This window comes from Trichosurus vulpecula, chromosome 1 (assembly GCF_011100635.1).
Source record: "Trichosurus vulpecula isolate mTriVul1 chromosome 1, mTriVul1.pri, whole genome shotgun sequence".
Classification (NCBI taxonomy): domain Eukaryota; kingdom Metazoa; phylum Chordata; class Mammalia; order Diprotodontia; family Phalangeridae; genus Trichosurus; species Trichosurus vulpecula.
This window is the reverse complement of record NC_050573.1, coordinates 166,770,377-166,795,541: the sequence shown is the minus strand read 5'-3', so window position 1 is coordinate 166,795,541 and position 25,165 is coordinate 166,770,377. Positions and strand designations below refer to the sequence as shown.

Sequence of the window (25,165 nt, the reverse complement as noted above, 5' to 3'; positions counted from 1 at the left end):
AACCACTCTAGAATTTAAAATTATGCAAGAAAAGTGACTAAGCTATCTATAACTATTCACCCAGTGACTCCACTGTTGGTATATACCCCAAGGAAGCAAAAACTCTAAACAAACAAATAAAAATTAAAGTCATATATATCTATACATCTACATCTATCTATCTATATATGATGAGGAATAGTTGAAAAAATGGATATATGAATGTATCTGAATATTACTGTAGAGTAAGAATGACATATATAAGGAATTGTGAAAAACTTGGAAAGATGTAGAGCAAAATAAGAAGAACCACGAGAACAAGGTATAGGGTGAAAATAATAAAAAGATTATTAAAAGTTAAACTCTGAGTAACTGAAAACGAATGCAAGTACCATTCTAGAAACAGATAACAAAACATACCTTCCCTAATCCCCATCTATATACTCATAGCAGAAAGGTGAAGGACCACTTAGATGGAATATTGTGCATACTGAATGTCTTTACTTAATTGTTTTTTGTCCATCATAAACAGGGGCTAAATCTGCAGGGAGAGGGTAAGTAAAACTATTGTAATGTAAAGGAAAATGATGTTTATAAACATATCTTTAAAAACGCAAATGCTTCTGAAGAAATAGCTCTAATAAATTTTCATGGAGAATCTTTTTATTTAACCACATAACATATAAATAATTGAATTATTATAGTTAAAACATTGAAAAAAAACAGAAAAAATATTTTTGCAAATTTTAGTTAAGTCCAGAAATTAAAAACTGAAACTCAAAGTGTTCCAATTAAATAAGTATCTCCTGGGGTCAGTCAACAAGCATTTAATATGCCCTTACACTGTGCCAGTTACTGTCCTAGGCACAAAGGAAGACAAAAACACTGTCCCTGCACCAAATTAATATTCCAATTTGTGAAGCAACATGTATATAACTATGTAGACAGAAAATATATACAAAGCAGAAGGAAGGTATTCTTAAGGAAGGCAGTAGAACAGACATAGCCTGAAATGTTTAAGAATATAATCAGTTGTATTGGTGTAGCATTCGTCTAGAATCACTCCCCCATCCTCATACATTTGAAACACAAAAATGTATTATGTTTGTCAAGAAAGAATAATGACAGAGCTGAAGATCCAAGGCTAACACAGAAGGGGAAAAAAGGGATTGCCAAGGTATATACCTCAATAAGCAGGAAGTCAAGGCTTCAAACTCAAGAGACAAGAACCTCTGAGTCAATAAGGAAATAGCACTTTGGGAAATTTTAAAACATTCTAGAAAAAAAGATATCTAAAACCCTAAATGGATGAGTGGCATAAAGGCCAATTAGAAAAAAATAGTATTAGGCAGCTAATACCTGAAAGGTATTCATTCACTGCTCTATCCACAATGTCTTTTTTTAAAAAATACAAAGAGCTCATAGGGATAATACATTAAGATACAAACAGCTTAATAGGAATTAAATTTGTGGAAAAGATAGTGAATGAAAGTTGGGAAGTGGAAGGACTAAAAATTTTACCTAATTTACAAAAGTACCTAAGGGCAGTCTCTGTATTTACCTAGCTACATCATGTTAAGAAGTCTGGTCAAAGTCTAATCTTTGAGCAGGAGTGAGTAAAAATTTGGGTGAGAAGTATCAAGACCTAGAATTAAAATTTGGGGTATCTTATTTCAAGCCAGGAACTGAACTTGTAACTGTTTATCTAAATCTTTCATCTCCCACACTTGATATATGTAGAAATTGTTGTGTTGAATGCAGTGATATAAAAGACGAAAATTTTTAGAAAAAAGGACATGTGAATATCTTTTCATTGAATCAAAAACAAGAAGGCTCTTTACATCAACTGCTTTCATGACACCATTTTTACTTTTTTGAAAAATGCTAACTTTTTTTTCAAATTATGCTTTCACTAATGAAATCATATGTTCAGACCCATCATGAAAAAGATGCTAGAGCATATGAAAAAATGCTCGAAATCACTACTGATTAGAGAAATGCAAATCAAAACAATTCTTAGATACCACTCTCCTGTCAGATTGGCTAAAATAACAAAACAGGAAAATGATACATGCTGGAGAGGATGTGGGAAAATTGGAACATTGTTACATTGCTGGTGGAGTTGTGAACTGATCCAGCCTTTTTGGAGAGCAATTTGGAACTATGCCCAAAGGGCTATAAAAATGTTCATACCCTTTGACCCAGCAATACCACTTCTAGGGTTATATCCCAAAGAGATCACACAAGCAGGAAAAGGACTCATATGTACAAAAATATTTATAGTGGCTCTTTTTGTGGTAGCTAAGAATTGGAAATCAAAGGGACGCCCATCAATTGGGGAATGGCTGAACAAGCTGTGGTATATGAAGGTAATGGAATACTATTGTGCTATAAGAAATGGGGATGATACGGACTTCATAACAACCTTCATAACAACAATCTACATGACATAATGCTGAGTGAGCAGAGCACAGCCAGGAGAACATCATATACAACCACATATATATGAATTCTGTGAGGATCAACCCTGACAGACTTTGCTCTTCTCAGCAACACAAGGTACAAAGACAACTCCAAAGGCCTCACGATGGAGAATGCTATCTACATCCAGAGAAAGAACTATGAAGTATGAATGCAGATTGAGGCACACCATGCTAGCCTTTTTTCCCCCCTTTTTTTCTTTTTCTCTCTTTTGTTTTTGTTTTTGGGTTTGTTCGGTTTTTTTTTTTGGTCCTGTTTCTTCTTTCTCATGATTCATTTCATTGATCACAATTCTTCTCCATAACTTGACTGGTGTGTAAATTAATTCAATGTGAAGTTATACATGAAAAAAAAAAAGAAGATGCTAGAGTCTAAAACCCCTTGTAGAAGCACTTTTAATTCCTTTTTCTTCATTACATCCATACCATGCTGAAATAAGCCCTAAAGTACAACCTACTGCTTGCTACTATGAAGCAAAGTCAAGGAAATATATTAAAGTTTGTTACAAAGTCCATAGATAGCTTCTGGTAGGAGAATAACACTTACTGTTCAGAACATTCTCCAGTTTTTGCGTCATAGAGCCTTCTACTTTTTCTGTTCCATCGGCTTCCAGTTTTTGATGGATAGCTAGAATAAATGTCAAGTTAAAATGCAGTCCATTTTATGGGTGAGAACACATTACATCAAAATGACATCTTTAAACAGCTATTTTTAAAAAAAACGATCATATTATTTTTACTGCTAGACAGGAATAACACAAACATGCAACAGTTTGCAAAGTAACCAGCCAGATACAGGCAAAGTTATTCGAAGTTTAGTTCTATTAAAATAACACATGATATACACATTTTAATCATCTACTCTCTAAGGTTGAGCAATAAAAACAATTGACTTAAAAAAAAGGAAACAAATGTAGAAATTATAACCAACAGCTTGGCATCCAGGACTCTGTTACTATAACTGCATGTTGGCAAGTGACTGACTATTTGAAAGTCACCTTGCAACTCTTCAGTTTGTCCGCGTGTAAAACAGAAATATCACCAACCTCAATGAAATTGAGAAATTCACCTTTTCAACAGGATAGAGATAGGAGCTAGACTTGCGATTTCCTAGCTTTAGGGAATTCTCAGATGAGGAAACTTCCTTTACCAAGGCAGGTGGTTACCTTCCCTGCAACTTGGAGTCTTAAAGATAGCAAAAGAGGTTAAGGGACTTGCATAGGGTGTCAAAGGTAGGACTTGAACCCAGGTCATCCTAGTTCCAAGTCCATTCTATATCCACTAAGGGTGTAATCAAATATGGTACAATATACACTCTGCCATAACATAGAGGAGAAAGAACAGGCCTGGGAGTCAGGCAGATCTGGGTCTAAATACTCACCTCTGATGGATAATGGTTATGTGAATCTGGACAAGTCATTTAACCTCAAGGCTCCAGTTAACCTAAGACTATTAGTTACAGACAACTGATCTATTTTGGTAGAAAGTACAGACTTACTAGAAGCTGCTTTCACCAATGAAATCATAGGTCCAGACTAATCTCCTGCCCCCAAATACTATTATCTTTACTTTGAAAAATACTCCCAATAAGTGTAGGAATGGTTTCTATTCAATTCAATAAACATGTATTAAGTATCTGCTATGTTTAAGTAAATATTGTCAGAATCCTCAGGAAACATGTGTGTATAAATAATGCATATATGCATACACACATACATATACATCTACACACACACACACACACACACACACACACACACGCATATCAACATGCTCCAATACAGATCTGTGGAGGCAATACAAAGTATATTAAGAAAATTTTTTAAAAATGACATATACAAGCCCTAGTGAGCATAAAAATGTTTATGAAATAGTAATCAGGCAATCTAAAAATGTTAAATATCTCCCAACAGTGTCTAACTTATCAAGTCTAATTTATCAATTTCAAAACAACACATCCAAAATCAGACACAAGTTGAAATTTAAAATAAAATGACAGAGATAAGGGAAATACTCCCTTTCTCTTTTAATTTTTTTGTCTTTTCTTTACTTAAATTAATCCCTATTCAATTTATACTTATTCTCATCACCAATCATAAAACAGTTTGAATTCATGCCTGGAATATGCAATTTATGACTATATCACATCATGCAGGATACATGGCCCAATATAAAAAGTTCTGGACTTAGAGGCAGATGAAAAAGTAGGCTCAAATTCTTATTCTGATACTACCAGAGTCACTGAGCTTTCTGTAAGTGGCTTTAGGCTATACGCAGAGACATAAGGAAGATTTAGAATCTAAGTGTCCTTACTCCCAAATCCCAGTGCTCTTTTCACTATATAAGTAGTTGCTATAATTGGATATTTATTTCTTTTAAAAAAATCAGAAAGGGATTTGCAGAGCTCAATAATTTCAAAGATGAAAGACAAGTAAATATTTGCAATAACATTTCCACATCAGGATTGAAAGGAAACTTTTTTTAAAATTTTGACAATGTTGCTTTTTTAAAGAAAAAAATTTAAAGCTATATGGAAGAAAAACTTGAACCCATATTCTTTATCTGTGAGAGGAGCAACAAATTATAACCAAACATTAAAAGTTAGACCAGCAAAGTACTGTTCATTTGCTCCATGCATCTAAAATTACTCCCTATGTTCACTGTTCTTTTAAATTATACAGCTGATTAAATAAAAAGTCTTTCACTACTCAGGTTCCTATTTAAGACAATAGTTAAAAAAGATATGAAATGGTTTTAATAGATTTTAGCAGCATATAGTCTTAACCTCCTATTCTGTATGTTAAATCAGGTTTTTTGTCCAAGGACCAACCTCACTAAAATTGGACAGGCTCAACAATACCAGGTTAGTCAAAAGGTAAATGAATGGATTCTTTTGATCTCTGCAGTCCAGGCCACAGACTACTAAGTATTAGAATAGGTACAATCTGCATCTGTGTAGGAAATACTTATGTAAAGAATTCACAAATCATTTAAACTACTGAGTAATTAAAACTTTGTCTAGAGAGTCAGAAAACCTGTGCTGAAATCCCAATGACTAATTCTGTGACCACAGGCATGTCACTTAATCTCTCAGAGCTCATCAGAAAAATGGATTGGCTGAATATCCCGGATCCTGTAATGTATCTGCAAAGAAGTAAAAGTACTTTCAAGGGTAGTTTTCAATCTTTTTTAGGAGTCCTTTGAAGTAAAACTAACAGTAAACAAAGGGTATAGGAAGAGTATTTTTTCTTGGGTCCACTACAATTTGTTTTCTCATTTCAGTAATACCTTGACTAGGTTTAAAGGGTAACTAATCATCCATTCTGGGCAGCCAGGTGGTGCAGCAGATAAAGTGCCAGGCAGGGAGTCAGGAAGACTCTTCTTCTTGAGTTCAAATCTGGCCTCAGACACTTATTAGCTGTGAGACCCTGGGCGAGTCACAACCCTGTTTGCCTCAGTTACCTCATCTGTAAAATGAGCTAGAGAAGGAAATGGCAAACCGGCTCTAGAATATCAATTTTTTGAAAGATGATATGTAGGATCTTTATTTTGATCATGGCTTTCAGGTAGTCCAATAATTTTTAAATTATCTCTCCTGGATCTATTTTCCAGGTCAGTGGTTTTTCCAATGAAATATTTCACATTGTCTTCACTTTTTCATTCCTTTGGTTCTGTTCTATAATCTCTTGATTTCTCATAAGGTCACTAGCTTCCACTTGCTCCAATCTCATTTTTAAGGTAGTATTTTCTTCAGTGGTCTTTTGGACGGACCTCCTTTTCCATTTGGCTAATTCTGCCTTTCAAGGCATTCTTCTCCTCATTGGTTTTTTGGAGCTCTTTTGCCATTTGAGTTAGTCTATTTTTTAAGGTGTTGTTTTCTTCACTATTTTTTTCAGTATTTTTTTGGGTCTCAAGTCATTGACTTGTTTTTCATGGTTTTCTTGCATCCTTCTCATTTCTCTTCCCAATTTTTCCTCTACTTCTCTAACTTGCTTTTCCAAATCCTTTTTGAGCTCTTCCATGGCCTGAGACCAGTTCATGTTTTTCTTGGAGGCTTTTGATGTAGGCTCTTTGACTTTGTTGACTTCTTCTGGCTGTATGTTCTGGTCTTCTTTGTCACCAAAGAAAGATTACAAAGTCTGAGTCTGAATCTGAGTCCATTTTCACTGCCTGGCCATGTTCCCAGCCAACTTACTTGACTCTTGAGTTTTTCGTCGGGGTATGACTGTTTGTAGAGTAAAGAGTACTTTGTTCCAAGCTTCAGGTGATGTGCTGTTATTTTCAGAGCTATTTCTTTACAGCCAGCTCTGCCACACCAGCACTCCTCCTCCCCCAAGAACCACCAACCTGGACCTGACTCAGATTTTAAGCAGGCTCTGTACTCCTGCTCTGATCTGCCACTTAATTCCTCCCACCAGGTAGGCCTGGGGCCGGAAGCAACTGCAGCTGTAGTTCTATAATTGCACCACCCCCACTGCCCCCAGGGCAGTGGCCAAACCATGAACTTTCACTCTGTCCCCCTCAGCTTTTCCCACTAACCTTCTCTGTTGTCTTTGGTGTTTGTGGGTTGAGAAGTCTAGTAACTGCCACAGCTCACTGATTCAGGGCTCTATGGCCTGTTCTGCCAGGCTCCTGGTCTGGTTGGTCCTGCCGCCGCCCATGCTGGACTCCGCTCCCCTCTGCTCCCAGCTCCATTTGCTATAGACCTCACCCAGCAACCATCCAGGCTGTCCTGGGCTGGAGCCCTGCTTCCCTCTGCTATTTTGTGGGCTCTCCCTCTCCTCTTTTTAATGTGTGTGGAATAGTCTTATGTTATTTGAATGACCTTTCCTTTGTATTTCTATTTCTTCTGAGGACTTGCAAAACTTGTTATTTCTTAACTGAATTGCTAAATTAAGCCACACAGTTTGAAGCCTTGGACTTTTTTTTCTGGAGGCAATCTGTGAATTCTTTCCATTGGAATTTCATTTTCTATCTTCGGAAGTTCTGAGTAACCCTCTATATTATTTCCTGCATTGTGGTGGTAAGCTTTTTTGTTCTGTTGTATTCTTTTGGGAGACTTATGATTCTTAAATTGTCTCTACACATCCTGTCTTTTTGCCCACTCAGTTCTCTCCTGCAGGCACTCTGCGTGGTAAGAAAATTAATTTCTCTGCCCTCCCACAGGAAATGGGCTAAGGTGCAGTATCCTGATAGACTTCCCTTTGGGGGCTTGCTAAGATCTAGGCACCTCCCAGGTGTGATTCGGTCATCCCAAGGGGTGTGAGGAGTCAGTAGCTGCACAGACCAGGCTGTCTGGGCTGAGAGAAGTCCCTTGGTGCTCTGCCCTACCTAGCCCTCCCCTTTGTTCAGCACCTCATCCTCTTCCACACATTACAGTGCAGGCAGCTCAGGTGCTCCCCAAGTCAGCCGTTAGCCACACCAGGGTCCAGCTTGAAGCTAAAGAATAGCAACTCGGGAAAAGAAATCTGAAAATCTCCAAGTGTTCGGATGAACACTCAATTCACCTTTCAAACCCAAATATCTCAGAAATGAAGGAATATATTCTTTACCATTTCATTCTTGGAACTAAGGCCATGTTTGGAGATTTAAAGTTTGTATGTGTTGGAGGAAGTCCTGCCCATGTGAAGAGTTGGGACTTGCACAACCTAGCATAGATCATCCTAACATTTGTGAAGGAACTGACCGCTATGCCATGTATAAGATTGGACCTGTGTTATCAGTTAGCCATGGTATAGGAGTGCCTTCCATTGGAATCATGTTACATGAACTCATCAATTTTCTGTATCATGCCAAGTGTTCCGATGTTATCATCATGACATTGGCACATGTGGTGGAATAGTTCAAGAGCCTGGTTCAGTGGTGTTAACTAGAAAAGCTATGGATTCTTGCTTCAAACCTGAATTTGAACAAATTGTTCTGGGGAAATGCACAGTGCGAAATACAGAGCTCTGTGATGACCTCAATCAGGAATTAATGGTATGTGCCAAGGAGATAAATGAGTTTAATACTGTTATGGGAAATGCCATGTATACCTTAGACTTCTACAAAGGTCAAGCTCAGCTGGATAGTGCTTTCTGCTCATACCAACAAGGATCACCAAGAATATTTACAGGAAGCTTATCACATGGAAATCAGAAACACTGAGATAGAATATTCTATCTTTGCAGCCATGTGTGGTGCTAGGGGCAACAAAGCTGCGGTCATGTGTGTTACTTAGAACTTCTAAATCGTCTCAGTGAAGAACAGATTAGCAGCTCCCATGAAGTTCTTGTCGAGTATCAAAAGAGACCACAAAAGTTAGGAGGATACTTCATCAAGAAATGTCTGGGAGAAAAAGCATGAAAATCTTGGGGGGGTTTGTTTTTTATTTTAAGAAAATCCTATAACTGTTTGCAATTAAAATAATGTATCCCAGTTGTATTCTTTCTAAAATTTTGTAAACCAAAATATCAAATAAAAGGGACTTGTTCTTAAAAAAAAGAAGAAATTAATATGTTTTGTTTGCATATGCAGCATATTTTCTTTTAATGCTATTATTTTTTGCTTCTCTTCTCAGCTGTCCACTTCCATGAATCTACATTCCCAATCTATTGTTCTATTTTGTTTCTTTGGTAGATTACAGTTTTTCTATTCTGCTTATTATTTTTGCTGTTTGGGTCTAAATTCTGCTCTCATAATTCACATTTCTCTTTTAAATAACTAACAAACAGTGTGTCATGGTTCCATGTTCTAAATTCTATAGGGTCCTGTGTCTCATTGAATTTTGGATCATTTTCCTTCATTTTGCAGGATTTATTACTAGATCTGGAGATCACGTTTCCTTCTATCATTACTGTTTTTTCCTCTATGATCTAAGTTGTTGAGTTTTCTTCTTCCTGAAATCTTTGGTAATTCGTCTCCCTCACCTCTCTTATTTTCCTTATCACTTATTTTCTGACCTCCCTCCCCTCTGACTGTGGTTTCCTTGAGGGCTGGACCTCAAAGCATTTTGGGCAGGTCATGGTTCACCAGCATAGGTCTCTGCCTCAGCTAACTTTTGGGTGGTCAGAACGGGTCTCAGCTGGCTGCCATGCTCTTTCCCTCAGACTTGGTGGAGTGTCCTAGTGACCCGTCCCATTACCTCCGTTCATCAGTTCTCTGGCCCAGCACAGTTCTTTGCCTGGTACTAGTACTTCAGAGCTTGGCAGTGCTGGTACTTCTGGGTTGGGGCCCCGGTAGGCTTTTGCTCCTGAAGTGCTATGGCCAACCTGGCTGTTTAGGTGAAGAAAAATTCCACAGCCTTGTGCCAGGGATTCCATGTCTCTAGAAAAACAGAGGGGAGACCAGGTGTAGGTATGGGTTTTGTGATAAACCTGTGTCTTGTCCTCTGGTCTGCAAGTGTAGCCTCAATGTTACTAGTATTATAGGAAGTGGGGGAGTGGTGCTACTGTGAGCTCAGGGTCAGTAAGCATCAATTCACAGGTTTTTGTTTCTTTAATCTTCTTTTGGATTCGGGTTTCCTAGACCATGGAGACATCTGAAGTTGCTTTATCCTTGGTAATTTCTGTTTTGGAGAGGTTTGAGAGGTCACAGAAATCAGAGAAAATGTCTAGTCCTCCATGTTGTTGCTCTTGTGACCCAGAAGTTTCTCAACCAGATGAGAATCATGGAAGGAAATCCTGAATATAAAAACTTTGGAGGTCCACAATAAAAACAGTTCTGGTGACAGAGAAAGTGTGTGTGTGTGTGTGTGTGTACCTACATACACTTAAGAAACTAAGAAGGAAAAGACTTTCTCATCCCAAAACATAACACAACAAAATAAACACACAAACAAAAACCACCTTTTACCACTCTTCCAAAGTCCTTTAGCTATTTGTAAAATAGGCAAGATGGGAGATTTTCCACTTGATATCCTCTGAGGTTCCTTCAGTTCTGCATCTATTATCCTAGCAATCTCTTCCCTTTGAATGCAAATTTCTCAAGACAGCAGTTTATACCCCATGACTCATTTCCTGATCACTTCACTCCTCAACCCTTGACAGCTCAATTTCTGTTTAATACTCTATTGAAACAATGATCTAATCACCAAAGCCAATAGAAATGGAATTTGATAAGGAATTTAGCAAAAATAGCATCAAATTCTTTATACCAATCATGGTATCTTACTTAAAAAATTTTTTCCCTGAAATTTATTCAGAATTTATTGGATAACTATAATTTATTTTGAGAGGCCATAGCATGGTGTAGAGAAGAATTGGGATTAAGGATTGAGATTAAATTTTACATTGTGATTACATTTTACATTGGATCACAGAAAAAAGTTCACAGATACCAGAAAAAAAAACCAACCTAATTCAACTAAATCTTTGGTTTGGGTATGTTAATGTTATAGATGAGAACTGATCACTACTTATGGCAAATGATGAAAGGAGAGGCAATGTGTTGTACTGGATAGAAAAATGAAGTAAAAACCAAGAAAACCTAAGTTTAAGACACACCTTGGCTGTAGAACTGTGCTCTAAGCAACACTTTCAAACTATAAGTTGCAGAGAAGGTGCCAATTTGCATTGATAGAAGGAGTTTACTCACCTTGGAGTTCCCTATATCAATGAAATTACAGTTCCAGTCCATATTCCTAACATGAAGTCAGTAACCATCATGAATATTATTCTGTGTCATACTAAATTTATTTTAAATCTTATTGTATGGCAACATTAAGTTCTGTTTAGGGACGCTCATTCTTCTCATGTTCATGGAACATGATTATCTGCTCAAAGCCTCAAATAACTAGAAGAAACTTTTTTAGACATAAGAAAAAGATGGAACTATGGTGGAAAACCTAGAAAACTTGGTGATACCAGATATTCTCATATCTCCTTTCAAGATCTCTTCTGTCCTATGATTTCACTATTTTCTGAGGACCACAAGACAGACCTGGCAACTGAAACTAGTGCAGAGGAAATGCTGACTTTAAACTTTGAAAAATACCAATGTGGGGGGAAAAAAAAAGGAACATGAGTTTTAAAAGCAATTAAGTTATTGGTAAAATAAGTTTTGTTAACTTAAAACAGCATTTAAAAATAAAATAATGACACAAAAATACTCTGAATTATAATTATAGATTTAATTCAGTACTTGGTCTATTTGTTCCTTTTTGCATTTGAAGACCATACTACAGACAGACTACATATGGGAGGGAATGGGGAAAAGTAAGTGAGGAAAACAATATAAAACCAACAATTCTTCTCATATTCTACACACATGGAGTTATACTTTTAAAGCTAACCATCTGTATACTATACTATATACTACTATAACTCCAAAAGAATATAATGATAAAAAATGTTCTGGGGATTTACCTACTAGAATTCAATTTTCTTATCAGCCCAAAAGATTTGAGAATCAGTAATCAACAAAATAATCTCTTGTCTCACACATGTTAGAAGGGTCAAAACAAAAGCCTCGGAGGCAAAGAATTAAAGTACTAAACCTTCAAAGAGTTTTTAGCTTAGTATGCAACAAGTATTTATGGCACTTATTAGATCTCCACTTTTATAAATACAGAATTAATGTAGCACACTGTAAATATTCTGTAAGCACAGTGTCATGTTTCTATTATTGAAGCTCCTAGCAGATGACTGTGAGTATCAATTTACCTGAGAGGGCATCTTGTGCCTCAAAAAAAGTGCTAAGCCCTCCTTTCACATATGCTAGACTCCCTTCATTTTTCTTGTTCGCTTGTTTCTTCAGGTTGCTGACTGCCATTTTGAGCTGCTCAAAGCTGAAATTACACAAATGGAAATAAATGCTTAGCACTCATACCACGAACAAAAATGTATTCAGATAATTCATTAAGCACAAGATTCACATTATGTTACAATCTATTTTAAGAAGCATCCAGAATACAATACCTATCAGATTAAAAACAAAAAGCTTTGGAATTCTCATGAATGTTCAGATTTTTTAATTTATCATAAGACTTTATATTTCAATACTTACAAAAGGTCAGCTATGTAAAACTCAAATGGCATTTTCAAACATATCTGGCCACTTGGTAACAAGTATTAATATATATGTGCAAATGCTGTTTACCATTTTTTATCAAGGACCTGTATAAGGCCAGAGGTGGCACTCTTATTAAATGTGCAAGTAGCACACAAAGCTGGATGGGACAATGCTGGATGACAGAGTCAGGATTCAAAAAAGACTCTGAGAGGCTAGAGTACTGGGCTAAATCTAGTAAGATGAAATTCAATATGGATAAAGGTTAAGTCTTATACTTGGGTTCAAAAAGTCAATTTCATAAGAACAAAATGGGGGAAGCATTAATTTCTCTGAAAAAGATTTAGGGTCAATTTCAGTAAGTCGGCTTGTGTGATACAGCAGCCAAAATGCTAATGCACTCCAAGGCTGCACTGAACATAGCTTCTCGATATGTTCTCTGTAAAAATCGTCTCTCTGTAAAAAGTCTTCATCAGATCTCCTCTGGAGTTTAAGATGAATGTTGTTAAGGTAGAAAATTTTCACAGAAGGGCAACTCTAACACGGCAAAGGACCTTTGCTCACTGACATATGACCAGCTGAAGGAACTGAGGGTGGAGATGAAACAACTCCTTAGGCCTTCTCAACCTGGAATATTCCTTTGTAACGTCTGCACCTTTCCACCACTATTGAGTTTCACCTGGGGCCTCCATTTTGTGGAGGGGCCCAAGCCAGTCTTCATTCTTCTGCCAGCCCCTGTTCCTGATTTCTAGATTTCAAAACTATGCCCCCTCCTGACTTCTAGACTTCAGAACCATGCCCCCACACAGTGGGTATCTTTTTCTCCTCACCCTTTCCCTTTGTGCACTGCCATTCCTTATTAGAATGTAAGCTCTGGGGGCAAGGACTTTCTGTTTTGCTTCTATTTGTATTCCCAGTGCTTAGCAAAGTTCTTGGCACAAAAGCAAGTACTCTAAATGTTTCCTTTCTTCCTGGGTTCAAGTAAATAAAAAAAGGATTACATTTGTTCTGTTTGACCCTAGGAATGGGTAAAAGTAGCAAAGAGGCAAATTTAGGCTTGATGTCAGGAAATCCATAGGAACAATTAGATTGTCCATAAGTGGAATGGCCTGTCTCAAGAGGTGTGGTGTTCTCTTTCCTTAGCAATCTTCAAGCAGCGGGTGAATAACTATTTGTTTGGTGAGTATGGATGAGTACACATATACCTGCACCTGTGTGTGTGTGTGTGTGTGTGTGTGTGTGTGTGTGTGTTAACCAAAATAACAAATATGGTCTGTTATATAAAGTATTTTGGAAAACATTCAAACTGATAGATTCTTCAATAGGAGAGAAATTACTGTTCTGCTCATGTACAACAGCTTAAAAGGATGAATTCCACTGCATATTTAATTGACTACTTTGTATTATGGTCTAAACAAAATATCATCTATACTAGCTTTCTACTCACCATCCTACCAAAGCCAATTCCCTAAAATGAATCTATAATGAACAAAATCAAAGATAAAAATAATGATACCTTGTGGATCTGTCATTTGACTAGCAGAGTAACTCACTGGTTAAATAATTGAGGGCAAGGTATTTAAACTTTAGTTTACAAAGAAGACAATGGGAACCTCAAGGTTTCCTTTTCACTAAGACTGGAAAATTAGACTTTTAAGTAGAAACCAAAATACTCAACAAGGAATATATTGTCAAGTCAAATGAAAGATATAAGTACCAAACTGGGATCATTTCAAATGATTTTTAGCAAAAACAGCCCACAAATATAATATGGCAATAATTTCCTTCCCACAACAACTTATAAGGCAGCATTTTGTTATAAAAGCTTATTACAGCTTAATTTTATCACAAGTGCAAAAATAGTTTTTTGTAGCTAATGTAATTTGTTTTCATACCTTAAGTATGTAGTACAAAAAACCATAAAATGACCTTTAAAAACAATTTTAATAAATCTGAAAGTGAAAAAAATATTTTAGCTGTTTTAAAATTAGAACCCCATCTTGAAAATAAGTGTTTGCTGATGTGAGTACCTTATCATTATGAATGGATAGGTTAAATTTAAACAGCAAGCAAATAATCTGAATATCTGAAATTAAAGAGTCGAGTCTACTTTTCTGCTATTTCAAGGTAGGTCTTGAGTGAAAAACTAACTTTCTTTTTCTTCTCTGGTCAGGGAAAAAATGTGAATTCAAATCACTCTTGCGACTGGGTCATGCTAATTAATTAGCTCATTAGTTCATGTTAAATTATTTTCAGAGAAATGCTGGAAAGCGAACTAAATTTTACTTGCTTGCAACATTTTAGGTATTTACTTCTAGGCTGTCATATCGGGATATCATGTCCATGGCACACAAAAACTCTTACTCCAATGTGTCTACAAGTGTGGCTGTAGTCTTGAGTTCTCAATGGTTATGCCTGTAAATTGAAAGTTTTAGCAAAGCTAGAAAAGTCTTAAGGACAGGACAAATGACAAACTGTATGTCTGTTGTCAGATGACCAATTAAGGTCTATTACTAAGTGGTAATGTTTTTTCAGTCAAAGAAGAATACAAAAGATATCTACTATGGTACAAAAAGGTCACAATCTGGATAGGCAAGAGACAGTACTCAGGACACTGAAATCAGAGATGCCTGAGTATTACATTATAATCTCATTTAATGTTACCTTATACATGAAAGAACAAAAGAAATGTTGATTTTTGAAAATCTTCAGGATTGCTATCAACTTTCATGTAAATCTTAGCTGCCACATGACACAAATTAACAGGTATAATTTGAATACCTACAAACCTGGTAGTTGAGTGGTTCTCTATCAGATACCAAGCAGCTGAGAAGTTCTCACTAGTAAAGTCAGCACTCATTCCATGGAACAGTGTTTCCAAGTCTTTCTGGGGAAACTTGCTTCTGCAAGAGAAATGTTAAGAATGTTATATCTATATAACAATGAATGCTAAAATACATCATATTCTATGGTATGGCTATATAATAGTATGCAGTAAAAGCATATGGTATTTGAAACATAAACATATATATACAAACACTATACCTAGGCTTCATTTTTTGCATACATATGTTACTTGAATATTTCTAGAAATTAGTAAGTACTGCTTCATCCACTAACAGACACTGGAATGCACCTTGAACTTGGTGGATGGTCTTCAAGAACTCTAGCTAAAAAAACCTGTACTGAAACCAGCCTGATGCTGAGCTTCTCCAAGTATACAAGGCTTAATTCTGCCATTAGACCTGTAGTTGATCAATACCTTCCCAGTTTGGTAAAACTTACCACAACTTGTGCTAACAAAGCCTTGGAGAACCCACTGACCCTGCCAAACTACAATGAAGGACCAGAGTGCAATTTTAGCAGAAATGGAAAATGTACTAAATGAAAATACTCAGGAGTCATGAAATGTTCAGACAGTCCCTATCTTCTCAAGGCTGGTACAAATTTATCAGGAGAAACGAGGCATGAGGCACAAAAATCATCAATTCAAAAAGAATTGGACAAGTGTGAAAAGTGGCATAGTATAATGGATGGAGAGCTAATTCAGAGGAAAATATGGGTTCAATTCCTGCCTCTGGGAGACATCCTGGCTGTGTAATCCTGTGTAAGTCTCTTAACCACTCAGTACTTTAGGCAACAAGACTTTAAGTTACAAAGATGACAACATACACAGGCTGAAAGAGTTTCCTCAGCTAGAAACTCAATATGTCAGTGAAATAATACATCCAGACCTTGTAATTGTGATAACTATATAAGAGAAGTCCTAAAATGATATGCATGCTAAAGAGCTCTGAAGAGGGAAAGACTAGTAAAGGAGAGGAGTAAATTCCCAGTTCAGATATACTCTTACTCATATGCTTTTGGGAAAAAGAAAGACTGAATTTAGCTTTGATTTTTAACTATCAAAAGCTGAAATAATTTTCCATTAGTATAGATAAAAATCATAATGTGAATAAAACCTCAAATTTTTATTAAAAATATTTTGTAAAAAGCAAAATTTATTTGAAGATTATTTTAAAGGAATGGACCTGTCATTTCACAGGTAAATGGAAATTCCAGATGAAGAAACTCCTTCTAACAATGGGGGTTAGTATCTCCTCTGAAACTGATCATCTTAGAGAGCCTGCTGGATTCACTGACTTTCCCAAGGTCACACAGCTAGTATGCATCAAAGCTAGGCCTTGAATGCAGGATTTCTCAGCTCCAAGGCCAGCTCTAGCCACTATGCCACTCTCTCTCAGAAGATAAGAGAGGATTATAACAATCTCTATTCAAAGTATCTAATTATAGAATAAGTGAAAAATACATATTTGTGTAGAATAATAATTTTAAGAAAGTTATTAAAGTAATAACAGGCTTTGCATGCACCATTTCTTACCAATATTCTTAATATCTAATGACATGATCAATTTTTAAGTGCTAAAATAGAAAACTGCGTTGTATATCAGGCATTGTACTAGGTGTTGGAGATAGAAAGACAAAAAAGGAGCAGTCCTTGCTATCAAGGAGCTTACCTTCTACTGGGATCAGAAAGTACGGTGCACAATATTTGCAAAGTTAAGGAGATACAAAGTTTGTTTATTTTTGTTTTTGTGCAGACCTATGATTTCACTGGTATAAAGAACTCCAATAACAGAAACTCCTTCTACCAACGTAGATAACCAATTGTTCTACAGTTTGTGGTCTTAAGAGAAGTGCCTTGGGGCAGTAAGAAGATAATCACTTGCCCAGGTTCACACAACCAGTAGTTGTCAGAAGTGGGACTTGAACTTAGGTCTTTCTGGCTCTGAAGTAAGTGTTCTATCCACTATGCAATGCTACAAAAAAATGCAAAGGGATTTCACAAGGGAAAGAATAGTAACAAATGTAGAGATTTTGGAAAGTCCTCAAGTAAGAGGTGGCAGCAGGCAATAGGAAGCTATTGAAGATTCTTGAGTAAAAAGGTGTCATGGTCAGATCAGTATTTCAGGAACATCAACTTGGCAACTATAAGAGAGATGGACTGGAGAGACTTAAAGTAGGGAGACCAACTGAGGGCTATTACAATAATCCTGTTGATAGGTGATAAGGGTTTAATGCTGATGATAGATGCCTGTGTTAATAGAAAGAAGGGAAAGAAACATGAGAGATGCTGAGGTAGAACTGAAGATCCTTGACAAATGACCAGATATGGGGCCGAGGAAGAGAAGAGTTATGGATGACTTTAAGTTTGTGAATTGAAAGGATGATGGAGTCAAGAGAAATGGGGTTATTTGGAAGAATGATGAATTCTGGGTGGAAATATAACGAATTCTAGTCTGGATGTGATAAATTTGAGGTGCCTTTGAGACGACGAGGTGGAGATGTCCAAGCAGCAGCTGGTAATGCGGGCCTGGTGTTCAAGAGAGAAACATTGGGGTTCAGCATATAGATTTGAGAGGCCAAAGAGAGAAAAGTATCTAGAACAGAACCTTGGAGGGGACGGCTACTTGTCATATATATTGTAGAAGGGATTCTTATTCTGAAATGGTTTTGACAACTGATAGCTTTTGAAGTCCATTCCTCTAATATTTTATGATTCTATGATTTTTAAGAGCATAGAACAATAAAATGAGATTGTCAAGGAAAGAGACCTGAGGAAGAAAATGAACCAGCTGAGACAGAATGAAAGAAGAAAAAAGTATTTATTAAGCTCTATATGCCAAGAATTGTGCTAAGCACTGGGAATACAAATAGAAAAGCAATAATGTCCCCACCCTTGAGGAACTCACATTCTAACTAGGAGACCACAAAAGGAAAGCAGAGGAAAATTCATAGGATCATAGAATATCATTATTGAAAATTACTTTAGACATCTTCTAGTCCAAGTTGTTCATTTTACAGATGACGGAATTGAGACGTAGAAAAGTTAATTGTAAATAGTCACTAGCAAAGCCTGGACTTGAACCCAGGTCTCTTTACTCCAAAGCCCAGTACTCAAGGAAGAGAAGGTATCCAAAATGTCAAGTGCTGCAAAAGATTCAATGAAAACTCAAAAAAGGTCACTGGACTGAGTAACTAAGGCATCAGTGGTGATCCTGGAAAGACTGGTTTTTGTGGGATGGCAGGGACGGAAGTCAAGTTGCAGAGGATGGAAAAATGATGGCATCAAACAGGCTCTCCGTAAATTTAGCAGTGTAGATAAGGCATTACAGGATAACAGCTTGAGGAGATATAGTAGGGTCAAAGGAAGTAGTAAATATATTTTTTAAAGATAAAAGAAATCAGACAGAGGTAAAGGAACAAATAAAGAGGAAGATATTGAAGATGAGAGAGGCAACGAATAATGGAGTAAGACCCTGGAGGTGATGGTAGAAGAGGGTACGGCAGGTAGAGAAGGGGTTAACAAGAGCCAGAAAAAGGATTTATCCAATTCCAGCAGTCATTAACAACTTCTCCTTATTCAGACTTCAAAGAGTACTTGGCATCTCCCTTCTGAATATGTTCTATTTTGTATTATAGTATATGTATTCTCATAGACCACTACTACTTTGCTTCATGAAAAGCAAGTTTAAAATTTATATTTGTATTTCCAGTGTTCTCCATGCAGCAGACATTTAATGTATGTTTATTACACTAAATTATCATGCATCCCATGCAGGCAGCGTAGTTTATCATGTATGCCAATTAACTGGCTAGGTGAATTTATACCTCTTCTCATTCTCTGAAGCCTGAATATCTTTCTCCTCTTGCTTCTGCTCCCAGCCCTAGGCAAAGTCTCATTTGGATTCGCCTTTCCTATTGAGTCTCCATTTTTCTGCAGTGGATAACCCCAATCCAAAAACACTTTCAGATAACCAAGCCACATCTGATGTTCTGCGCAACCAGCTATGGGCTTGAGCTGCATCTAATAGCAATCCTCCAAAACCTTATGGTGGCTATTAGTGTTCGCTATCAAAATGGGCTCTTAGCAGTTAGTTCAACCAAGTGCCCTTGAAGAGTTTGGCCTTTATTTCCTTGATTAAATTAGAAGTCCTTAATGACTTCCTTGCCTCAAGGGAAAGCCTAGTTTACATGGGTTTGAGTGACATGTTTGTGACATCAGAGGCTTTTAGACCACGTGGGTTTAAGTCGCATCTTTGTGATGATTTTAGTCACACATGCGACTCACCCTTGACCCTGAAAAAGATATAAAACCAGGGGTTGGCTTTCTATTTTTTGGAGCTCTGACCCACAGTCGTGGTGGTGGGCATGTGACTCTGGGCCAGCCCTTGTTATGAGCCCCTGGGCTGAACTTAGAATTTGGTAACTATGAATTGTATTTGATCTGTCTGTCGATGTTTGTAATTTGTTTGCATTTGCTATGAAGTTCAAGGTGCTGGCTTTTCCCCTCAAACGACTGTGAATGATATTTGTAAACTGGATTAAAGTAAACTTGTCAACCCCTTGACATTGCTTTCCTTAGTAAAGCAGATCAAAAGAACCTGGGCTTTTGCAGCATTCTGTGAGCTGGTTGTTGTTGATTTTACACCCCCCACAGCAGCTGCTAGCCGGATTGCTGAAACACTATTAAGCTCTCCTTCCTTCCCCCTCATCGCACCCTCAATTTTGGTCCCCTACTGAGCCTATCTCAGCATAAACTTCAAATAGCTTAGTCAAAACAAACAGAACTTTGAGCCTACCAATGGGCCATCCAGTCAACCCCTCTTTTAAGCAAAAGTATCAAGAGTGTTTTAAAACTTATCTCATCCTCTATTTTTTTTTTACTTCTAGAGTTGTACTTTCTAAGAGCTGAAAGTTAAGAGATAATTGCTATTACTTATAGTAGTGTGATTTTCTACTATGTTTCATTGCTGACATAGAGTATATTACCTAGACTATGAGTAAAGTTAACATTTGGTAGCTGGCCTGGAATATCACAGTAATTTTGAAAATCATTTTTATGGGAAAAGTCTTTGGAGTTTCAGACAATGAGATGATCAAATTTTTGTAACAGAATCTGTTTGTGAGCTGGGCTGAGGAGGAAAAGGGGGACTAGACTTTCTTTACTGATGTCACAAATAAAAATAGGAATGTAAAAAAATTATATCCTTTTGTTTGATAATTTTTAAATGAATGCATTATCTTACATCGTACTAAATTTTTATTTTGTTTGACTTTTAAAGACAGTTACTGCAAAAACACTGCCCATGAAATGAGAAAATACTCTACTGGGAACAGACTTATGGCAACGTATTTCTGAGTGGTAAAGTTGCATAAATCTGCCATAAAGTGAATGCATTTTATCAATATAATTAGCTAAGTGTAAAAACTAAATAGGGGCAGCTAGGTGGCACAGTGAGTAGAACACCGGCCCTGGAGTCAGAAGGACCTGAGTTCCGGCCTCAGACACTTGACACATGTACTAGCTGTGTGACCTTGGGCAAGTCACTTAACCCCAACTGCCCCACCCCCCCAAAAAACCAAAAAACAAAAAAAAACCTAAATGTAGTTTCTTTTAATTAGATAAAAATATTTCTACTATTTCAGAACTTTTTAGAGTATGTAGAAAGATGCCCTATGGGAGGGCAGCAAGATAGATAATTTCACAGTGTTTTAAACCCCTAAATCAGGCCAACCTTTCATCTTGCTTCACCATTATCAAAGCATTGGTGTCTAGATCTTCTTAATCAGCATTTCATGACTTAGGAATACATTCTATTCACAAACTTCTTGGCTTACCAACAAAAATTTCTGAGGAGGAGTAGTTTTCCTTTTCAGAAATTTATTTCTCATACTGCTTCTGATACTTATTACAAAAATTTGTCTCCTTTAAATTGTTTTTCCTTTCTTTTATTTGCATACCATTTCTGTAGGTAAGAACAGGGAAGTGATAGGATAGAGAAGCTAGGACCAAGTCAAGTTTAGATTTGACCTAAATCAAACTATAATTCCACTAAAAACCTAGAAAACTCCTATTTCTTGTCATGAAACAGAATGGACCAATTTTGAACTATCGGATGTTTGAAACATAATTGGTGCTAGAAAATATTATATAATTGTAAAATTAATAGAGGATAGAGCAGAAAATACCCCAGACCTAACTCCCTCATGACTGTTACCAGACATTACCAGTCTACCCACTATCATAACATTTCATCAAACAGAATTGTCTTATCAAACAATATCACCTAAATGGAACACAAATCTAAGGTCATGAAGTAAACAAATACACAGAAAGCTCTCTTAACAGCCAAAATCGATTTTTTACAATATTCATGCTCATGTACTTCACTGATAGGAGAGAACCTCAGGTGTCTACTCAGAACCTATTTTCTCTTATTTTTCTCACAAGGCTAACAAAGTTATCTGGTTTCCAAGATCACAATAGATTAGAAATAGCAAATGAAAGAAAATGAGCAACTGTAGGCAGGCACAATGATAGCAGTGAGAAGTGACAGTTAGCAGCAAGGGAGGACATCACACCCACACCCACACCGGCCCCCCCCCCCCCACCAATAACAAGATGGAGATTTCAAAAAGCATGGCAACAGAAAACCATTTAGTATAAAGGAGACAGAACCATTATAATTTAATAGACACTGGAAGCATCATTATATTATAGCATATTACAACAACTGATATATATTATGAAAACCTGAGGAACCAAACCAAAATTAAATTATGCTACATATGCTTTTTAAGAAGGCAGGGAACTATATGATAAAGTCTAGAATGGTTTTAAGCAAACATAGTTATTTTCATAAGTCTCAGCTTCTTTAAAGAGACAAAAGCTATCTGCAAAAACTAATTATCTAGAATGACAAATTCTCCTTTAAGATTATAGAAAGCCAAAAGTTTAGTGTACTATATAATTATAATTCATTTTCTAATACATTGCACATAAAAACACATATACTTCTTAAGAATAAATAAGTAAACATTTATTAAATACCTACTATATCCCAGAAACTCCACTAGGCACTGGGGATGAAAAGACAAAAAGACCCCGAAAGAGTTCTTGCCATTAAGGAGCTTACATTCTATTGGGAGAGACAACATAATACATACATAAATATATAAAAAATAAATAAAAGGTAAATTTTAAAGTAGGAGGCACTAGCAGCCAAAAGGAATAGGAAAGGCTTCATGCTGAAGGTAAGCACTTGTGTTCAACTTTAAGGAAACTAGGGATTCTAAGAGAATGCGTGAGGTAAGGAAAAAGTGTATCCCAAGCATGGGAGGGAGAACTGCTTGTTAGATATTCAGTTGGGGTAGAAATAATTTATGTAAAACAAATTATTATTTATATTGAATCAAACAAAAATATACTTAAGTTCTTATCTTCTAAGATTGAATTTTAAGTTGATTCCATAATATTTTTCTACCAAAAATTCTAAGTTTTTTCTATAAGTGTTGCCTTATCTTCACAATGTTCCTTTCAGGCTGGGAAAGACAGACATTATCAACATTATTTTAAAAGACAGTGAAATAAAAGTGTCATTAAGTGAGTTAGCCATAATCACACAATAATCAGAAGGCAACCTTAAACAGAAATCAGATGTGCTTCCAGTCTGAAAAAATGTAACAACGTACACTTAGTAGTAATGGTCTGTCCCCTCCCTTTCTGCTTCCATTGTCCCATTAGTGCAGGTTTCCATAGCCTGTTGCCTCAACAAGCCTCAAACAAGTCTCTGGTTTTCAGTCTTTCCCTTCACCAATTCATCCTATACGTGGCTGCTGATTTAATCTACCTAATACACAATTCTGTTACATTTTTCAGCTTAATAAATATTCATTGGCTCCCACTTAGTAAAATACACACTGCTTTCTTTGGCACTCTAGGCCAGAGTCATAGTACTCTTCTTCAAACAGTATACATTTTAGCTGAACCAGACTACTAACTTTGGCCACATCTTGCCCTCCCTTCTTCCTTCCCTGTGATTCCTGAGGACAGGAATAGGATACTAGTTTGATAAAGTATAAAAGACAAAGAGGTTAGATGGGCCTGGTTTCTCTCTCTCTTCTCTTCTGTCTCCCTCTCCCTCTCCCTCTCTCTGTCCCTCCCTCCCTCTCTCCAACCCCCTCCTTTTCTTCCTTGCCTTGTTGATAAGAAAGACCTGAACATATCTTTGGGGAAAGGTGAAGAAACAAATAGAGATGGATAAAAGGGATAAGATGACTGATGAAATATTGAAGCTGAAGGGACAGGATCAAGGGTACAGGAAAAGGGATTAACACTGGCAATAAGAGCTACCTTATTTAAAAAAAAAAAAAGGAAAGGATAAGTGAAGGCCTAGGAAGCCTATAGAACTAAATAAAATGAATCAAAAATCACTTAATAATGCTTACAATGTGCCAAATACTGTTCTAGCAATACAAACAAAATATCAAAGATAGTCTCTCCCCTCAAGAAGTTTACATCCTAATGAAAAAGACAACAGTATAGAGGAGTGGTGATCAGGGAGACCTACTTTGGTCCAGGATTAATCTTCAGGGGATGATGGATGTGGTGAGAGGCAAATAGAATAACATACTTCATATGTGTAGGTGTATGTGTATGTATATAGATATAGATATGTATATATATATATATATATATATATATATATGTAGAGAGAGAGAGAGAGACACAGAGGGCACAGGGTGAGTTGAATATGAAGGGATGATATCTAAAAAAAAAAAATCAAATTAAGGGATAAGAGAGGAATATGTTGAGAGGGAGAAAGGGAGAGATAGACTGGGGTAAAATACCTCGCATAAAAGTGGCAAGAAAAAGTGGTTCTGTAGGAAGGGAAGAGGGGGCAGGTGAGGGGGAATGAGTAAATCTTGCTCTCATTGGATTTGACCTGAGGAGGGAATGCCATATACACTCAATTGGGTATCTTACCCCCACAGGAAAGAAGGAGGAAGAAGATAAAAAATGGGAGACTATAGAAGGGAGGGCAGACAGGTGGAGGAGGTAATCAAAAACAAACACTTTTGAAAAGGGACAGGGTCAAGGGAGAAAATTCAATAAGGGGATAGGTTAGAAAGGAGCAAAACATAGTTAATCTTTCACAACATGAGTATTGTGGAAGGGTTTTACATAATGATATGCATATGGCCTACGTTGAATTGCTTGCCTTCTTGTGGAGGGTGGGTGGGGAGGGAAGAAAAGAGAGAATTTGGAACTCAAAGTTTTAAAAACAGATGTTCAAAAACAAAAAAAAAAAAGTTTTTGCATGCAACTAGGAAGATACACAGGCAATGGGGTGTAGAAATTTATCTTGCCCTACAAGAGAAGAAGGGAAAGGCGGTTGGGAGGGGAGTGGGGTGACAGAGGGGAGGGCTGACTGGGGAACGGGGCAACCAGAATATACGCCATCTTGGAGTGGGTGGGAGGGTAAAAATGGGGAGAAAATTCATAATTCAAACTCCTGTGAAAATCAATGCTGAAAACTAAATATATTAAATAAATTAAAAAAAAAAAAGGTCTGGCAAGGATCTGGTTGGCTATTGAGTCCAACCACACTATTGTTACAAATGAGGAAACTGGGGTCCCAGAGAATCTGAGTAAAAACCAAAAAAGAATAACACACTTCATTACAGTGAAGTGATCTAAGTATAGTTAGGAAACTGCCAAAGTAATATGAGCTCTCCCTTCCCCCACAAAAATACTAGAGAATTCTAGCTATGTTCTTGTAGTGAGTTTAGGTGAATTAAGTTTTTTACTTGGATGATACATAAGATAATAAAACAGAATGACTACAAGATGTTTTCACTAGAGGGCAGAAAAA

General features: G+C 36.8%; 1 protein-coding gene and 1 pseudogene across 3 annotated transcripts in view; one reads left to right on the top strand and one right to left on the bottom strand.

Annotated features, from left to right (window-relative positions):
- Positions 1-25,165, bottom strand: part of EXOC2 (exocyst complex component 2) — a 228,324-nt gene that overhangs the window by 153,355 nt on the left and 49,804 nt on the right. For all 3 annotated transcript variants that reach the window (XM_036755919.1, XM_036755909.1, XM_036755926.1), the window contains exons 5-7: positions 15,236-15,349; positions 12,101-12,225; positions 3,007-3,087 (exon numbers count right to left, since the gene is read on the bottom strand). In XM_036755919.1, coding sequence (XP_036611814.1) covers positions 3,007-3,087; positions 12,101-12,225; positions 15,236-15,349 — 320 coding nt within the window. The remainder of the gene's footprint in view (positions 1-3,006; positions 3,088-12,100; positions 12,226-15,235; positions 15,350-25,165) is intronic.
- On the top strand, positions 5,511-8,804 carry LOC118855008 (annotated as a pseudogene).